Source organism: Sphaeramia orbicularis, chromosome 7, assembly GCF_902148855.1.
Source record: "Sphaeramia orbicularis chromosome 7, fSphaOr1.1, whole genome shotgun sequence".
NCBI classification, from domain to species: Eukaryota; Metazoa; Chordata; class Actinopteri; order Kurtiformes; family Apogonidae; genus Sphaeramia; species Sphaeramia orbicularis.
In genome coordinates, this window is record NC_043963.1 from 46,949,204 (window position 1) to 46,970,206 (window position 21,003).

Below are 21,003 nucleotides of genomic sequence, written 5' to 3' on the forward strand. Positions count from 1 at the left end.
TACACAATAATGAAAATATAACTTTGAATATTATGTTCAGTCTCTGCAGTTAAATCCCCCTGAATTCCCCTAAATTCTCGAAACTGGACCTTTAAAAAAATAAGACATGTTTTGGTTGCACATAGTCATTTTTTGAAACAATTTAAGTAAAGAAACAAAAAACAATCATTTTAGATGTTACTGTCTGGTCCTCTATGAAATGGCCTGGATGAAGAATAATAACGACCCATGTATGCTAATGCTTCAACAAACTCAACAGAATCCAAGACAGCTCATCATAAGCTGCATTGTCACCTATGGCCCACATGTAAACACACGTATGCTCTCTGGGAGATTTGTGTCGATGGTAGCAGGAAGTGGAGATTGTGCTTGTAACCAGGTGGTGTGTTCAGGTAAAGCAGGTGAGTCCTAGTAGGCCTGGCCTGTCTCAACCTGAAGCAGTCCCAATACAGCTGAGTGGTCCGCCAGCTTCATCCTGCGCTGGCTCGACAGGCTGACATTCTTGGCCAGGTAATCCACCGTAGCTGGACATGGTAAAGGAGAGGAGAGGGGTCAATAATAATAATAATAATAATAATAATAATAATAATAATAATAAGTGGTGCCAGGCACAACAAACCCTGCCCTTTGCACGTATTGTAGTTTATTTTAGCATGGATCCAACTGATATCATCATGTCTATGCATGTGGTGATGTCAGAATATCACTTGCCTCTAAATACAGTATGGGCCAAGTTTGAAGTAAATTCAAACAAAATTGATGTTTTTATAGACATTTGAAATTTCGCCCATTATAAGTAAATGGCAGAAAAAAAAGATGTAAAAAAAAATCATTAAAACGTTTAACTTTGACCTACTTTTCCCAAAATTTTATGAGATCTATTCTGGGTCAATGGCAATCTACAAACCCATTTTGGCATGAATTCAACCAATAGTTTTGCTGCTACAAACGTGAAATTTTGCCCATTATAAGTAAATGGGAAAAAAAGATTTTATAAATTTATTTTAAAAAATTTACTTTGACCTACTTTTCTCAAAATGTAATCAGATCTATTCTGGGTCACTGGCAATCTATAAACCCAATTTGGTATGAATTCAACCAATAGTTTTGCTGCTAGAGTGTAAACAAACAAAGAAACAAAACAAAACAAACCGAACCACAATAATACCCCTTGCCTTGCATATATGCAGTTATACATATATAATATCATACTCCATATATGTGACATTTTGACCGTGTTGAGTTCAAATGCTGTTATCAAAGGATGCTGCACTTCTGTGTTCAAGTCACCATCCAGGATATCATTTCACCATATCCTGAATCCTGAGTGCTCAGCAAATGCTAAGAAACAAAGAGTGAAATTGTGGAGTGACACTAGACCATATGTTTTATCAAGGTTAAAACAGCTTTGACGTGCAGTAATGCAACAGTTCTGTTCTGTTCCAATAAAACACAATATTGGTTTGATGTTTTATTGGCAGAACATGGTTTGAGACAGAACATGGTTAGAACATGGTTAGAGTTGTTTTTAGTGCTTTTATTATTATTATTATTATTATTATTATTATTATTATTATTATTATTATTATTATTATTATTATTATTATGTTTTTGTAGCTTTTATACCCCTTATTGAAAATTGCATCGTAAAATTTTACTGTATAATATGACATTCACTATTCTATTCTATTCTATTCTATTCTATTCTATTCTATTCTATTCTATTCTATTCTATTCTATTCTATTCTATTCTGTTCTGTTCTGTTCTATTCTATTCTATTCTATTCTATTTGTTTCTGCCATGTGAGTTTATCAATTGTTTAATTTTTAATGAGAAATATCTGTCAAATCATTTGATGAAAATTTGAGTTGAGTTGTTATCTAGCAATAGTTGCTTATTTATCTGTTATTGCATTTCAAACTACAAGACTAGACTGTTTTTTGCAGCTAATTGTAATTTGTATGAAAATATATTATTGCAAATTGTACAACATCAGTTTAATGGATTTACTCTTACAATCATTCATCTCTGCAGTGTGTGGCCATTTTTGGCTGAATTTCATGAAATGTATATCTATATTTAATTAAATGATTTCAGCTTGCCATAGGACAAAAGAGGAAAAACATTTGTGAGCTGTAGAGAAGCAGAGCTCAGGGGGCATACTGAGGTATTTGTTGTATCTTTAATAGACTATAGATTTTCAGGTTTGTCAATACTACATACTGCCTGCTTTTCTTTTTTTTTTTTTTTGGTCATAATTACTTGCTATCTACTATCCTGTAGGCCGTTTTGAACACAACTGTACAGTGAATGATCCAGATAGACAGATATCAAACCAGACCCACTGCTTATTGGCATTTACAGTCATGGTGCATCCACCCCAACCACTCAGTGTTTACTCATGGCTATTTATTTTTTTTTTTTTCTGTTTATAATAGTGTTTATAATTGAATCAGCAGTGGTAGAGCGGTATGACACAGAAATAAGGCAAACTCCTATTACACTGGTTATCAACAAATTTATTGTTTAAGTTTTTTGAGCTGATTTAGGATAATTTGGGTGTGCTGAATCCAAAAATCACATTAATTTTGCTCAATCAGGTCAACTTTCTGAACTATGCTACATATTGGCTTTTTAACATTTTTGCTTACATTTACGGGCATTTTCACATCATATGATACAAAATTCTTTCATATTTCTTGCAATAAATGAGTTCTGAAGATTTTACTTTTGCCAATTTATGATTAATGTTTTTTTTTAATATTACAGGTGAATGAAATGGCTTCGACTAGAAGATCTTGCAAAAATAAGCCTGACGTATTCTGCTACATCTGCTGTGAATACTCCATTGTACCTAACAGGAATCAAGTCACAAGTTTCATAAAGTGTGCTTACCAATCTTATTTTGGTATTAATGTAATTAAATGTAATCAATTTTGTGAGAAGATCTAATTTTTCAAAATCAAATTAGCAAAAAAACCTGACCTGATTGAGAAAAACAGATGTCATTTTTGGATTTAGCGGTGCAAAATGGTCCTAATTCAGTTGAAAAAGCCTAGACAACTTGCAAAAAACATTTTTTTGTAACCCGGTGTTATTATTTGGGGAGATTAGTTTATTCTGTTCACAGATTTGGTTGAAAAATAGGAACAGCGGCATGTTCTATCAAGAATCAATAACAAGTTGAATTTGTGAGTTTGTCAGGTTCTGTCTCTATGTTAGAGTCCTGTGGTCTTGATGTAGGAGATCAAACCCCCAATAGAAGTTGATGGTGCTTTCACTGGAGGAGAACTCAACTAATTTAATGAAAGTCCATATATGACTTCCTATCAGAGCTCAGTAGTAACTATATTGATATCTTTAACCATTTCCATGTTATAAACCATCAAAATAATACATTCATAATAATAAATTTAATTTACCATGCACTTTTCATTCAGTGAATGTCAGAGTACTACAGTATAAAAGGACAGATCCCCCCCAAAAAACATAAGATAAGATATGCCTTTATTAGTCCCACAAGGGGATATTCCAGGTTTACAGCAGCAGCTGCCTGTTAAAGGGAAGTTTTTCCTCGCCACTGTCACCAGTCACAAGTGTTTGCTCCTGGAGGATTCTGTTGGGTTTCTGTAAATTGGCTTAGAGTCTGGTTTTGAACCAACTCTATATGTAAAGTGTCATGAGTCCATCAGTCCTGGTGCATCTATAGCCTGTCCGTCCATGGGAGTGGATCTCTCCTTCACTGTGGTTCTCCCCGAGGTTTCTCCCTTTTCCCACTGGGTTTTGAGTTTTTCCTTGCCGAGAAGGAGGGTCTAAGGACGGGGGATGCCCTGGACACTACTCATTTTCTTGCTGTTTATTAGACTGTTGATGTTTACATCCAACTGACTCTGTAAAGCCCTTTGAGATAACCTTGTTGTGATATTGGGCTATACAAATAAAATTGAATTGAATTGAATGAGATAATTTTTTGTTGTGATTTGGTGCTTCATAAATAAAATTTGATTGATTGATTGATTGATTTGATTGGTTTTCCCCTGTAAGTCGCTTTGGAAAAAAGTGCCTGCCAAATGCATAAATGTAAATGTAAATGCAAAAGCACAAGCACACAAGAGCAAAGAAGTGTAAAAACAAGATATACATAATCAAAAAAGCTATGTACATGATTTACAGCTGTGCACATGCTGATCACGCCACAGGGTTATAACCATAGCCATAACCAAACCATAACCAAGCCAAAATATGAACCATTATAAGTAAAGGCACATTTTAAATATTGAAAAAAAATCTACATTTTTCAAAATTGTGAACCAACTTTGTAGACATTGTCCCAAGGAAGCTACATAAAAAAATAATCCAACCAGTAGGTTCTGTCAGAGATGTTTGAAGTAATTGCTAAGGGAGACAACACCGGACACAGCGCCTTCACAATACCTCATTTGTCATCGGCCCATGACCTAAAAATCCATAAAACACCACCCTGCTGCCAAGCATGTTAACTGCTGGACATTTCGTCCCAGAACTGAATGTGCCAATCAGGTAAAACAGCCCACACTGGCTTCCACACAGAGACAGAATATCCAGGCTTGTTGAAAGCACTCAGCTCATTTCTGTCTGAGTGGTGAATGCGGCCCCTCCCTGGTTCAGTGGGTGATAACTCCTTTTTAGTGCGAGGAGGGCTGACACCAGATGTGATGAGCCATGGTATGTTTGGGTGAGCGTGTGTTTGTGTGGTGGCTATCGTGGGGGTGGAGATAAGCAAAGCATGTCAGTTAGGATAGTAGCACGCACAGAAAGGAAGTTGTCACTCTGTGCAGAGGAATAGGGGAAAGAAGAGCACCTATGGGTGGGCAGGTCTGTCACCAAGGTGCCAGTCACCCAGACAGCTACTAGGGAAGCAGATGCAGTGTGTGTGAGTGTGTGTGCATCTCATGGGGGTTTAGTAAGGCCGTCTAAAGAAAGCAGGTTTTTTTTTTTTTTTTTCTGTCAGCTAGGTTTATACCTTAAATCCCTGTTGAGCAATCATACTGAGAGTCATCTGATAACACACCCTGAAACACATGCACATTCACAAATACTGGTGCACACACTACACACATTCAGTATTTTGACAGTATGCACTTTAATCTGTCAGGTGCTTCCTGAATTAGAACAAGAGAGGAGTTAACTGTCTAAAGTAAACGGTTAAATCTGTCTGCAGGAGGGAGAAGTGGGGGTAGAGATCCACCGTCAAACCCACAGCGCAGAGCAGCTCTCGCTCCTTTCGCTCATTCTCTCTTTATATTAACATTGCCCCCACCCCACCCCCCCCCCCAAAAAAAACAAAAAACCCACATTTGCCTTTGAACTGATTATGCTACACAATATAATGAATATCACAATAACTGTCACAGCATATGTTTCCATCCACAGTGGCATTTTTCTCCGGCACAAACATTCTCAATCGTCTTCAGGTTTTGAAAAGAGCGTCTCATACTCTGAACTTCTCTTTCACAAGCTCGATCATTGTCATCTCGGAATATGCCTGTGCCATCAGAGAAGAAAACAACCTTCTGATGGTAAAACCTGGTCATTCAGTATATTCAGGTAGTCAGCTGACCTCCGTTTTTGAACACATAATGGTGCTGAACCTAGAAATGATTGACTGAAGCAACTGCAAAACCTAAGACTTCCTCTACAAGTAGACATACATGTGGAAACCACTCAGGCATCACAGTGACTTGTGCAGATTCTGGCTCCATTTTGCACCACAGAAATAATATAACAGCTCCTGATTTTGGGTTCACACTAAGCACATAAAGAAAAATAGGTCCGATGTCCCTGTGTCTCACCGACATGTTCTCACAAAAATCAATAACAGGTTGAATTTGCGAGGTTGTCAGTTCTGCTTCTATGTTAGAGTCCTGTGGTCTAGATACAGGAGTTCAGTCCCCCATTAGATGGCACTTTCACTGGAGGAGAACTCAACCAATTTAATGAAAAACCATATATGACTTCCTATCAGTGATCAATAGTAACTGAACTGATATCTGTAACAGTGGCAGCTGCCCGTCTTTCAGAGAGGGGAAGCTCATTGTCGGCTTACATAAAAAAAAAATAAAAATAAAAAAAAAATTGTCAGGTTATTTAAACATAAATTCGTCCCTCCGTTCCTTTTTAAGAAAATGGTCAGTGACCTTATCGTACAAAGTAAACAAGAAAACATTGAAATTATGTTAAATTGAAACAAGGAAGTACAATGAGTGTGTTTTATTTACAGTGCAAGAAATGAACAAGTAATTTCGTAGTGGTTTCTCTCTCGATTTCACAGCAGAATGTGTGACGGTATTAAACTGAACTGTGTCAGTGAAGGAGTAGATCTCAAAAAAAACTGTCAATCAAATGGGATTCAGCCTTTTGACTGATTCTCCAATCAGCACGTGGAAGCGCGGCCGAGCTCCGCCCACAGCTCCATTCACCCCCACAGACGCCGAGCGTCCGGGGGCGGGACAACATCGTGGCATTTATCCAATTACCTTCCAGTTTTGAGGCAATGAAAAAAACTGTTCCACTCGGTCCCATAGAAGTGCATGGATGCCGGGTGTCTACAGACAAATGCACTGAGCAGAGATGGAATGAGAAAACAGCGCAACAGGAATGTATGAGAAGTGAACAACATCGAGTCCGTTGATTTGTGATAAAGCTGATTCTGAACAAACTCGTCTGTGAGATGTCAATGAAATGTCAACACAACCGTACATATTTGACCATTTAATTTTCATAATTTTAGACAGTCTATGAGAAATCGCCACTGATCTGTGACCATTTCCATGTTATAAACCATCACATTATTGGCCCATTATAAGCACAAGGCAAATTTTTAATATTAAAAATATTCATCAAAAATTTAAAAATCACAGCTACAAAAGCTACATATAAAATATGAAAATAATCCAACCAGTAGTTTCATCAGAGATGATGTTTGGAGAAACTGTTAACAAAGATGATGACAAAGATGACGATGAGATGGGCCAGTGAGATACAAAGTGTAGCATAGTCCATCTGTTTATAGGACCTGTTAAAATGACTGATAGAAGCCTCATGTGAGTCTCCACCACACAAGTGTCAAAAGCTTAGACAATCTGACACTAATTTATGATTTATTCATTAACCATTTAACCCCTGATGTGTTTGTGGTGAGCTTTCTGAATGTATGATTTATTTTAAATATTCATAAAAATTCAGCCATTTGCTCAATAAGGAAATTTCTAAATGTTCTGGTAGAATAGACCTTGTTCTGTCCATCAACATCTGAGCATGCTCAGTGCACCCCCCAATGCCTGTGTAATGGGGGGGTGAAACCCAGAGCAGTGAGTGAGACCGACTCATTATAAAAAAGAGACAGTTTAAGCTTTTTTTTTTTTTTACACTGTTTTCCCTGTGTTTTTTTGTGGGAATTTTCCTTAGATTTTTTTACTGTGTTTTTACCAAGTTTTGACCATGTAACTGCTTTTTGGAGTTTAACCAGGTGACAAAAAGCACTTGGACTGATTTAGAAAAAAAAACCAAAAGCTGCTGGACCAAAATTCAAATACTTATTATCTGGGGCACCGCTAGCAATTGTGGGCCCTTCATAAAATAAAGTATCTGTAAATTTGTCCTCAGAGTAGGGGTATGTACGTGGCATGAAACCAAAAACGAAACTTAACTTTGGACGTTTAACTCTGAGGCTTCTATGCCTCTCTTTTACTCCGGAGCTTACACAAAATGTTCACAACTTCTAACCTATATCACTGGGTCTCTCTCTCTTATTGATTTACATTCTGAGTGCCTTAACCTGTCAAACTACAATTACCATCTCCATCTTTTTCTGTTACTCCACCCTGTTTTGACCCTAAAACACACAGTAAAACAAAACCACTGAATAAAAAAAACACAAACACATACTCACAGCAGCTTTAATGAACCTCAAACAGACACTAATGCACAGCAGAACGTTTACCTGGAATAATGTTTAAGGGGTTAAAGAGGTAATTACCATTTATAAAACACAATATCTTTTTTACTTTTAACTGTGTCAGGCACCACTTTTAGATGTTGTGTGGGGGGTTGATGGTGTCTTCCCCTCCTTGGGCTCTGTGTGCTTGGTTCCACCCCCTCCCCCCCTCATAGCCATATTAATTTAAATTAATTCATATAAACTTTAACTGATAGTAATTGATACAAATACATTATTATAAATATTAAATTATTTAACCCATTGTTGTATTGTGGCTGCATCTGCTGCTACCACCACCACAATAATACTAGCAAATTAGACTACTGGTATTATTATTATTACGTATTTTTGTGTCATTACAACAATTATTATTTTCCCCCTCACTCCCCCCTCTCTCTTTCTTACTTTCATTCATACTCCTCTCTTCACCTTTTTCACTATCCCCCCTAATCAAGCTATATTGTTTAGTTGCTCTTTACATTTATTATCTTTTTCATTGTAATATGATGTTGACATTGGGGTTTGTCATTACTCTGTTGTTGTTGTTGTTTTTGGTTTATTTGTTTGATTTCCCTTTGTTTTTTTTGTTGTTTTTCTGTCCACAATGTCTTGAAGTATTGTGTTAAAAAAAAAAAAAAGAAAAAAGAAAAAAAAACTGTGTCAGGCGCTCAAATATGGACTCACTATCTGCCCAGGTTCCAGACAGGTGTGTGGAGGGTGTAGCTGTGTGTCAGGACTCACTCTGGCTGTACTGACTGTACTGATAGCTGGCAGCTGCCACAGCGGGGTCCACACTGTAGCTGGTGGTGCTGTAAGTTGGAGGACAATATGACTGGGATGACGGGAGGCTGTCCACAGTCTTAATGGTGGCCTCAGCTGAACGCTGGCTGCAGCTGGCTGTGATAGCGTTGGGTGGGGAGGAGTCCAAGGCGCTATGGAGTGGAGAGATGGAAAAGTCGTGCTGTGGTTGTGAGGTAACACTGCTGGGGTTACTGAGAATGCTCATCACCTACAACAACAAAGGAAAAGCAGTCGTTGGCAGGAGTTTCACTTTAGTTTCTCCTCTCCAACACCTCAGTAAAAAGCAAAATATTGTAATTTCTTATACTGACACATACTCATTCAAACATCTAGACCACACTGAACTTACCTTAACTGGCAACATCAAGATATAACAAAACAGGTAGTAAGCAAAACTTTAGATTAGGAGCTAAACATCTTTAAGAAACCCTTTAGAATAACATTTTAACCCATAAAGACCCAGGGCTACTTTAGTGGCACTTCCCAATTGAATTTTTCTGTCTTTTTAACCTTTATCACCATTTATTACAATATCGTCCTGTTTTTTTGCCTTTTTTTCAGTGAAAATCATGTGTTTTCTATATTTCATTTACAGATCATGTAGATGTTCATTAAAGCTCAGATTAAAGTTGAGTTGGCTCAGTTATTACATTTGCAAAGAACTTTTTTTTATACCAGGCCAGTAATGTAATAACCAGCCATTCACGTAATAAGTTATTATGTTATTGGCCAAAAGTTTTCATGTTATCGGTTCTGGACTTTTATCATGTTATTGGCTTCTACACGGATGTTACAGCAAGAGAAGAAGAGTTTTGTGTGAACACACCAGGAAACTGAAACATTTTTTAATTTAGTCTGGGATAGAAGGGTAATATATAATAATAATGAACATATCTGTAAATCAATATATTTACACTCGTTGCCATGTTTATGGAATGACTTCTTGTGTTATCTCACAATAATAAATAAACAAATCATCGCATTTGTGATTTAACCCTTTCATGCATAGTGGTCACTACAGTGGACAGTTATTCTGCAGCTGTTCTATTGTTTATTCATGTGTTTTGTTGTTTTAGTTCCATATCAGCCAACATAGTGGAGCTTATGCATCATCCCAAACACTGCAATTCATACCATTATTGTAACTTTGCTGCTCTCGATAAACCTGATCTGCAGTAACATGTTTTAGTGTAATTCAATTACTAATTGTTATTAGACAGTAATTAACAGTTGGGGACAAAAGTTTGACAGTTTTACTTTAAAAATGCGTATTAAAAATGCGAAATTGCAAAGGACATTCCAATAAAAATATCAGTCAATAAATAAAAACAATTTTTGAAATGTATCTGGAAAAAAAACTGTTGCATTATGCAGTTTCCAACCAAGACAATTTTTTTTTTAATGTATAACAGCTAAAACTGTCAGTTTCCTGGGTCTCAGGAGGATATTATCTCCATGAAATGAGTAATAACTAATATTTGAGTATGATCAAATGTGAGAAAATATTAGCAATTTAGCAATTAGCGGCATTAAAAATGTTTTTATTTCATAGTTTTCACACAGTATATCACTTTCTGATGATGAGTTTTAAATACATGTTTCTTTGCTTCAAAAATTAAATGCATGGTGTCCAGATGAGTGGACATTTTTGTAACTCCATGAAATATAGGTTCATAAAAAAAATAAATAAATAAATAAATAAATTTTAAAAAATCAATTGCATTGTTTTTTTTCATGCCTAAAGAGGAATAAAAACACTCAAGAAAAAAATATTGACTAAGGTTCTCGTAATTCATGCATGAAAGCGTTAATGGAAAAAACGTCATTACACACTTCTGTTTTTTTTTTACATTTAGTAATATCGGTAAAGTTTTGTGCAGATGTCCAATGCAAAAGTGACTCCTGAAATACTGATCCCAGTTACAGTTGGTGTGGGTCTGGTCACAGGAACTAGAAGCCTTGGCTGTTCCAAACCCACCCACCCACCCAGTCAGACAGACACCACCTTAGGCTCAGAGAGGAGAGGGAAATGCTCTCAGTGATAAATGAAGTTAAATATATTCTACAAGCATTCCATCAGTGAGTGTGATTAAAATTCCTCTGCTTTTCTGGCAGCTTTCTTGAGTAGGTCTTATCTATTATTTATTTATTTGCTATTAAAGCTCTTTGCTTTGCTTCTTGCCAAACTAAAACAGCATCTGTTTTTCAGGCAATTTCATATGAACAACTTCCTCCACCCTCCAGCCATCCTTCTCTATTCCTCAGTATGGGCATGGTGTAAATATATGCGCTCATCCTTTTTGATTTGTTGACATGGGTATATGCCAGTTGACAGCATGCCCAGTCAAAAGGCTTAAAACTGTACATTTTAATAGTAGCTGAGACTAATATTAGACAGTTACACTCAGTGACATTCAGGTGCACACCGGGGCTACAACTTAACACATCGTTTTATTATCTTTTAATATGCAGATCATTTTCTCATTCTGTGTTGAACTAAATAAAAGGTTTTCAAAATGTGAAAAAAGCCCAAGGTACTGTAATCTTTGTTTGATGATTGTCTGGGGCACAACTTACACAATTGGCAAATACCAGAGCCAAATGCAATTATTACTTGAAAAATCAGTGCAACGATTAATGGGTGATTAATCATCATTAGAAATTAATTAAATGACTAAAGGAAAATTCTATTTGTTTTTGCAGCACAAAGCTGTGTCAATGACAATTTGAAATGTAGATCTCCTGGAAGATGGAAGACTGGGTGTCCCACTTCCTGATCCTTTGTCCCTCATGTTAAGAGAACGTATGACGTTTGGAGTTTTAAGGGAATGCATTCGTTCAAGCAGGTTTAAAGGCAAACGTATTACCAACCTTTATTGATTTTTCAGAAAGTAAGCAAAAGAAAATATGAATTTACATCCATTTTTTTTAATCACTGCTTTTAAGAGCACTTTTGGTTCATTTGAAAATGAAACAGGTTACAGATTCAACTAGTTAATTCATTTATTTTAATGACAGCATCAACATTGTGTAATTTCTTGCGTTTGATAATTTTTTTGTTGATTTGTCCAACAAGTATTCTAAAATGGGCAGTAAAGTTAAAAAATACTAAAAGCATTTTTTTTTAAACCAACACTGTACTCTACATGTAAGAGGCCTTTTCTGATTTCACAAGGAAAATATTGCTGATATACTGTTTATTTTCCTCACTTTCTTCATTTTCATTAGATGCTTATTTTGTTCTTTTTTGCTCTTTTTTGATTTTCCTTTTATTTGGTTCTGTTTGTTTTTTTTTAATGCTTATTTATTTTAATTTATATTATTTAATTAACAATATATTAATAATATAATTTCAGGACTTCAATGCATAACTGGATGAACATGACGTTTTATTTTTGTATTTATAAATAAAAACATATATTTTAAAGTTAGATTAATTAAAATTGAAGCTTCATTCCCCATTGTCCCACATAAAGACACTCCACATTTTTTTGTTTGTTTTTTAGGATCTGGTCATGAGCTCATAAAATTAATTATTTTTTAATTCTAACTTCTATTTATGAAAGGTTGAAGGTTCATAACACAAATACGTCTTCCCTCTTTTCTGTTTTAAGTTTTGGGGAGCTCCCCATGTGCTACAGCTTCTTTAAAATAATTCATTACATTTGCTCATTGATTTTTTTTTTTTTTTTCTTGCTGTATTAGTGGAAGTGTATGTGAAAGTGGCGCAGGGGAGGGGTGGTGTGAGAACAGCACCCCCAACCCACCTCCTTATCTCAGGCCGACAGTTGTCAGGAATCATGAGCAGAGGCCTGAGTTAGCGAGGCAGGCAGGCAGGCCTGGGGATATGGATCAAAGAGACAGAGCTGGAGAACCAAAGCAGCTCTGATCCCCAAACACTGAAACCCACTCTGTTCTATCCTTACTCGCCCATTCTCTCTCTCTTAGTCTCTCTCTCTCTCTCTCTCTCTCTCTCTCTCTCTCTCTCCCTCTCTCTCTTTCTCTCTCTCACCCCAACATCAAATAGCTAGCTAGAGAGCTCCACCATTCCAAAGCAGGTTAAATCTCCCTCTCAAAACAAACTGGAGGGGAAATGAGAGCACAAAAGGAGAAATATGTTTGTTTTTTTTTTTACTTGTGTGATATGTTGATGTGTTGGGGTCACTGTGGGAAGTAATAGTTTCATCCGCAGTGGCAGGTCACTAAGTTGTCTGACCTGACAAAAAGGGATTAATGGCCCAGCATCACTGACTGTCTGCCTGAAAGAGAAGGAAAAAAAAAAAAAAAAAAAACCTCCTCAACACTTAGTGGGCTCAAAAGCAAAATAGATTTATGGGAATTTGTCAAAAAGTGCATCTGAAAAAAGGCTGGAAAAAAAACAGTTTCACAGTTTTTTCCGAGGAGTGCTTGCTGTAACCACACTGATGGTAAAAATATGAAAACTCTATTTACCTACACATTGCATGCTATATTGTCCTTTTTGCCTTTCTGTCAATACGATTCCAAACTGGCTGCACAGTCCATCTCCACATGAAAGTCAGCTTTAATTCTTTCCCATTCAATCCAAGAGGAGGAGGCACAGAAATGGCTTATGTGAATTACATTCCAAAGGCAATATGGCTGTTTCAAATTGAATTATTGCCTGTCAGACGTACAGCATATGGGCTTCCTGCAATTTTGAAGTAGGATCTTAGGAAATTCACCCTACATAGTTATTTCATGTAAATGTGCGGGAACATGATGAAAGGGTCAACGACAGTGAACCCATAATGCAAATGCTTCAGCTGGGTATTCGGAAGAGACGATCAACACAGAATGCAGCTGTATTGTCTGCACATTCATTCCATGTTGGAAATGGATACCCTTTCAATCAAATGAATTTACTGAAGCTGTTTTGATTTGACTTTGATGGGATTTCTTCCACGGTTTGACTCCAATGTCGTAGTCCTTTATTTAACCTCATAAATATGCCTGAATGCTATATGGGATGGTTAGTTTGTTTTGAATAAATATTTGGTCATTTTTAATCAATTTGACGGTTAAAAGAAGAAAAAAAAAAGAAGTAGAAACAGAAGAATTGCTCATCAGTTGTAAATGGGAGGAAGCGTACAGCACAGGCTTTATGTGAACACACCTCGCAGACCTCACAAACATCCTCACATTTCAAACACGATTCTGTTCTTCACCACATGATACTGTCGCGCTAGTGTTTGCAGGCTGTAGACCAGGGGTGTCAAACATGCGGCCCGGGGGCCAGAATCGGCCCGCCAAAGGGTCCAATCTGGCCCGCGGGATGAATTAGTGAAATACAAAAATTATAATGAAGATACTAACCCTTTCATGCACGAATTATGAGAACCTTAATCAAAAATTTTTTGCTGAGTGTTTTTGTTCCTCCTTAGGCATGAAAAAAAAAATGTGATATGAAATTTTCTTCTGAAAAATAAATTTAAAAAAATAATGAAATCAAAAAATTTAAAAATACATTAAAAAAGTAATAATGACAAAAAAATTCTTATGAACCTATTTTTCATGAAGTTGCAAAAATATCCACTTAGCTGGACACCACACATTTAATTTTTGACAGACAGAAACACATATTTACTGATAAATTGTGTGAAAACTGTGGGGAAGGCTTGTGATTCTGGGGGTTTATCCTCAGGAGAGATCTACATAATGCTACCAATTCATGCCAGAAAAGACATGTAGTGTCTTAAAACTTTAATAAAGATATGTGTAAAAAAAAAAAAAAAAAAAAAAAAAAAAAAACAACGAAAAGAACAACAAAATCCATGAATATACAAGAGAACAGCTGTAGAATAGCTGTCCACTGTAGTGACCACTATGCGTGAAAGGGTTAACAATCAAGGATGTTAAAAAATCATTTTAGGCCAATTTGATTTTAAGTGGGTCAGACCAGTAAAATACTATCACAGTAAAGTCTAAAAAATGAAAACCACAAATTTTTTTCTGTTTTAGAGTCAAAAAAGTAAAATTACACAAACAATTTTACATTTACAGACTAGCCTTTTACAAGCAAAATATGAAGAACCTGAACAAATATGAACAACCTGAAATGTCTTAAGAGAATTAAGTGGAATTATACCAATATTCTGTCTGTTATTAAATGTTTTGTGTATTTGTAGATCCACTGTGATCTGTAAGTTGTGATGAACATGTGAAAATGAGAAACTGAGGCCAAATAATGGTATATATTGCTAAACTTGCACTTTTTTTCTTAATAAATTTCATTTTGTTCATGGTTGTTCATGTTTTTCACATTTTTTTAAAGGACAGTTTGTAGTTGTAAACATGTTGATATTATAATTATACTTTTTTCACTTTAAAACATAGAAGTTAGACATACAAATTTTTGGAATTGATATTATTTATATATCATTATGTTATTATTTTAATGAGCCGGCCCACTTCAGGTCATACTGGGCTGTATGCGATCCCTGAACTAACATGAGTTTCACACCCCTGCTGCAGACAAATGGGGTAGACCCGGGCCGCTTATATGTGTTTCAGTCAGGTAAGGGGTTAAATACATGATTGACCGCTATACAAAACCACACAGAAGCTTAGACGAGTGGATTCCCTTTTCCATCGGTCACAGATATTTATATGTTCAGTCATCAATCAATCAGTTTATTACAATATTATTACAAACACTCAAAATCAACAATTCGTTTACAAGACACCCCAGAAGCAGTCCTCAGCTTCTAAATGGGGGTCCTTAGACACAATTTACATTATAATCTTTAATAAATTAAAATGTTATAAATAACTACAAACATTTTACATATTCTGTTTATAGTTATATTGTATTCTAATTTTAATTTTTTTTTTGTTTGTTTGTTTTCTATTATTCATTTTGCACCATACTGCCTTAGAGTTTTGTAATTTCCGTTTTCTGTATCCAATGTAAATACAGCAAAACTGACAATGAAGCGACTTTGACTTTGATATTTATATTCAGTCTTTTGACCAAGAGGATAAAACTGGTTATTTTCCAAATCTGTGCATCGTCCCCTTGATTTTAGCTAACAGGGCTTTTATGATTGTATTCTTGGATAATATCAACTCTGGTCAATATCAGTAATTATAATGTCAGTGTAAAGGCTGAAAACTGAAGAGACTAGATTGGTATTTGTGGTTTTAAACTCTTCTTTATGGTCAGAATGTTACATAATGTTGAAAAGGAACCTAGTTAACCTGGGTAGCACACATCATCAATCTGTCTAACACTCTGCAGAAATGCCTTCACCTCTCTGACAGTGAGATTTTAGCCAGTTTTAGCTGTTCATGTTAGTCATGTGTATGTACCAGGCCCTCCAGAGGATTAAATGGTTTGTAAAATGAATGAATGAATTTTGTTGCAGTCATTTTCTTTTCTTTAATCCAATCTTGTGAAAGCCAGCATATAAAGAAATAAAGAAAATCAATATATATTAACTAAAACATAAAATCACAGAATATGGCTTTTGTTATAAAATGGTTTCATCTTGTGTCTTTTACATCCTATGCATGAGACAAAATCTTTTCTGAGGCAAATTATTTAAAATAAAAAATAATTTTCATCGTTGCCTTAATTAAGTGTAGTCAAGTGTAGTTTAAGAATGTTTTTGGTTGTTTAGTGAGCAGCCAAGTCACATGTTCCCTGTTTGGGGTGCAAAAATCTGCATCTGAGGCTCTCCCATTACCATAACAGACTCTTGTTATAAATGCTGCATGTGCAGTAGACCCCCTCCAATACAAGAGAAAGGAAAGCCTTAGGGACCACCCTCAGGAGTAAACCTCACATCCCAAAAAGAACCAACTTCCCCAGAAAAGCAAAGACACAAGATCATCTAAACTGGGGGGCCACACTTACTTTGGCTTGTGAACTACTTTTAAAATGACCAAAACAACATGATGTTCATCCATTTTACATTAACCCTCCGGTATCCCATCCAGGAAGGCCCTTACTAAGCACCAAGTGTGCCTTTTTGGCACACTTGTGGAATAATGTCAAAAAAATAATTTTCATACAGTTTGTTTTTAATTCTTTTACACTTTTTTTTTTCTATTTCATCAACTTGAGCCTTAAATAAAAATACCAAATACTCAATAACTGTCACATTTTTTAACCCTTTAAATGTCATGTTTGTAATATTAACAAACCATTTTTTTGGATGTAAAAAACAAAAATAGATTTTTTTTTCAATATACTGCATAAAAGTGGATCACATATTATTTGAATTTTGCAGCCCGGCATATGTCAGTGATTAACTCCAACATTGGTTAATTTGCATTATTATTTTTGGCGCTAGGTCAAATGTTCAAAAATACTAGCACCTGTCACCAAGTGTGCCAAAAAGGCACACCTATAAATCAAACTATTAAATATTATATATTGATTTATTTTTCTGCCCTAATTTGATTTTATTTTTGTAAATCAAGGTCAACCCTAGTCATACATATCAAAAAATCATTCATTTTCATTTTTTTTTTAACCCTTTAAATGATTTCTTTTGATCGCGATGTCACTACATTTTTTGATGCAAAAAACACAAAATATGTTTTTGTTTTTTTTGAAAATACTACATAAAAATTGGATTAAATATTATTAGATTTTTGCAGCCTGGCATATGTCAGTGATTAACAGCAACATTAACAACGTTAATAAATTCATTTGGACCCTCACCTCTCAAATGAAGCCCAGATATCAGTAAAAGCAGGATTTATGCCTTAATGGCTTTCGGATCAAAAACAGTGGTTATAATGGAAGAAATAGTGCATTTTAGGCACACTTGGGAGACAGATGGTAATCTTGTAATTTTCTTTTGTTTACAATGTGTAAATTTTAGTTGGTGGCCAGAATTTGAAAGATCATGCAAAAATGAACGACTTTTGAATTCTAACCTTATTTAAATTGTGAAAAATAATATGAAGTTTTTTAACACGAAGTGCAAAGTGTGCAAAAAAAGTGCACCCGGATACTGGAGGGTTAATATATACATAGCTCAGTAGGTAATACTACTGACTTCAATGTGGAATATTAGGGTTCTTTTCATTTAAATTAATATTTTAAAATAGCGGTGTGTGTGCTTTGGCGTGTCCTAGTGGTGATATGTGGTTATAGTGCATCTGAAAACTGATTTGCATACTGCACCCAGCAAAAAATAATCCACCAGCCGCCTCTGCTCCATACATAAAAGTGCATACACACAAGCATGACGGCCAGAACAGCAGATCGAAAAAGTAAAAAATGAGAAAAACAAGCATATGTCCACAGTGTTTCAAACTGCAGTTTTACTGGAGGTGAACTTGAATGTCCTACCTGTGTGGACAGTCCGTTGCTGACAGGGTTGACATGGTTGCTTGGTGCTGCAGAGCCCATGAAGGTGTCAGAATAACTGGAAAAACCGTGGCGGTTCGAAGCTAAACCATAGGCAGAGCTGGTGTCAGTGCTGGACAGACCGCCTTGGTGGATGGTGGACGGAGGTAGAGGCTGGGGCCGGTGAACTGTACCACCAGTGTCTGAAGAGGGGAGACAGAAAACAAAAACCACTGACTTCCACACTTGGTCCAGACAGTGATTAATATTTATGTCACTTGACTAAACACATGTCACACTTACTGACTGTGTGTTTTGATGGTAATCCAAAAACAACACAAACCAGTTACTGTGATGTGGGACTATGTGCAGGGTGGGGAAGCAAAATTTACAATGAACATTTAGTTGTTTTTTCTCAGCAGGCACTACGTCAATTGTTTTGAAACCAAACATATATTGATGTCATAATCATACCTAACACTATTATCCATACCTTTTCACAAACTTTTGCCCATATGAGTAATCAGGAAAGCAAACGTCAAAGAGTGTGTGATTTGCTGAATGCACTCGTCACACCAAAGGAGATTTCAAAAATAGTTGGAGTGTCCATAAAGACTGTTTATAATGGAAAGAAGAGAATGACTATGAGCAAAACTATTACGAGAAAGTCTGGAAGATACTGTTAAAGAAGAATGGGAGAAGTTGTCACCCCAATATTTGAGGAACACTTGCGCAAGTTTCAGGAAGCGTGTGAAGGCAGTTATTGAAAAAGAAGGAGGACACATAGAATAAAAACATTTTCTATTATGTAAATTTTCTTGTGGCAAATAAATTATCATGACCTTAAATACACTAATTGGTCATACACTGTCTTTCAATCCCTGCCTCAAAATATTGTAAATTTTGCTTCCTCACCCTGTAGGCCTGATATCAAACATAAATGATCTCAAAAATGTCTCAGAAAAAAGTATAAATATTAGAATTTAATATTTATTCTTTGCCCTATAGTTCATGTCAACAAAATAGTTTTTAACTGTTTTATTTTAATTTGTATTCACTTCCTGATACAGATGAACCCGACACATCAGTGTGCATGTGTCTTTAGAAATCTTTGCTGATCAGGTGACCTGAGGCCGTGCTCTCATTGAAGGGGGAAATGACACGATGAGCTCCACACAGTCCCACTTTTACAGCCAGAATTCAGAAATCCAATTTTTTATTTTCCTGCTCTTGTGTGACTGTATCATATTTGATGGGATGGCAGGTTCCCTTTAGCAAAACAGAGAGAGAGAGAGAGAGAGAGAGAGAGAGAGAGAGAGAGAGAGAGAGAGAGAGAGAGAGAGAGAGAGAGAGAGAGAGGGGTAGGAAAGCAGCTAAGCAGTAGGTAGACCTGCTACAGATGTAACGGGTCACAAGGTTCTGTCTTTTTAAACCTTTGTTTCATCCCCAGAGTTTACTTTAGTAGTCTGTATAAAGCAGTGTTTTTCAACCTTGGGGTTGGGACCCCATGTGGGGTCGCCTGGAATTCAAATGGGGTCACCTGAAATTTCTAGTAATTGATAAAAAAAACAAAAACAAAAACTTACTAATAAAAAATATATGGAAAGTTAAGCGAGACAATCCAATCCATAAAAGACATGACAAACTGTGAGTCTGAAACTGCAGCACTGTGGTTCTGTTTATCTGTCAAATGTTCATTGTGGTCAGTTTCAGATGCTGCAGCTCTTTCATAATTCATAGTTTGAGTTCTTGTTTGTTCAGTATTAATTGTCAGCCTTGTAAATCCAAGCTGGACTGACTGTACATATCCTGACCAAGGAAAATCAAATTCTCTTTGTGCAGTAATCTACACCTGGCTTTACTGCCTCCATCCATAATAATATACATTATATAGACTAAATGTCCTGTAAAATTAACGTTTTTTTCCAACATAGTATAGTTAAATATTACATGATCAAAAACAAATTCATTTTAGCAAAAAAAAAAAAAAAGTCTCCGTTTTGAATGTCTGGGGTCGTCAGAAATGTGTGGTGTTAAAATGGGGTCACAAGCCAAAATAGGTTTGGAACCACTGGTACAGAGTCATCAGTTTCATATGCACCATACATCCTGCTGTCTACACGTGTCATTTACCTTGTGACAGTGTGTTGGTTGGGTAGGTGGTCTCTGGCAGCTGGTATGTTGGAAGTGTCGGCATCCCTGTAGGAGGAAATCCACCTGGCAACAGGTGGTTGAATGCTGCTAGCTGGTTTGCTCCTGCCTGTTTTCGCCATCTGGCCCGTCTGTTACTGAACCAGACCTGAAAAAGAGACCAGATCATGGAAAAAAATCAGTTCAATTAATTCAATTCAATATTCAATTCAGTTCAATTCAATTCAGTTCAAATGTTTCAGTTTTTGTCACAGCTACTGTATACAGTACATTACACAGATCAGTTCTTCAGTTTTTTCCACTCATGTATGCATTAGTGTACATAATGTGAGTCATATTTATTCATCATCCATTAAAAGAGGAATTATCGCTGCATGGAGGTCAGTGTGTGCAGTTGTTCCTTATTAACTCCACACAAAAAAAGATGAATGAGGGCAAAAAGCCAAGAGAGAAAGTACCAGCAACACCATAACACCACTACAAAAGAGCAAACACTACATACTATAGTGTCCCAGTATAAATGTGATCACTGGGGTTTATCATAGAACAGACACAGGCTCAGTGAAAACATTTACCACATTTTACTGTGATTGTTGGATCTTTTTATGCAGCATGTTTAATAGAATTATACAGATTCAAACTGTGTACTGGGACTGCACTGGTTTTACTCAGCCTTACTACTACTACTACTACTACTACTACTACTACTACTATTACTACTGCTACTACTGCTGCTACTACTACTACTAC

The 21,003-nt window shown here is 36.1% G+C and overlaps 1 protein-coding gene across 1 annotated transcript in view; it reads right to left on the reverse strand.

Moving 5' to 3' along the window:
* Nucleotides 1–201: 201 nt before the first annotated feature.
* Nucleotides 202–21,003, reverse strand: part of LOC115423164 (paired box protein Pax-7-like) — an 84,878-nt gene continuing 64,076 nt past the window's right edge. Inside the window, exons 6-9 of the mRNA XM_030139902.1 lie at nt 20,236–20,401; nt 18,106–18,305; nt 8,721–8,988; nt 202–524 (exon numbers count right to left, since the gene is read on the reverse strand). Of these exons, the coding sequence (XP_029995762.1) occupies nt 409–524; nt 8,721–8,988; nt 18,106–18,305; nt 20,236–20,401 (750 nt within the window). The 3' untranslated portion in view covers nt 202–408. The remainder of the gene's footprint in view (nt 525–8,720; nt 8,989–18,105; nt 18,306–20,235; nt 20,402–21,003) is intronic.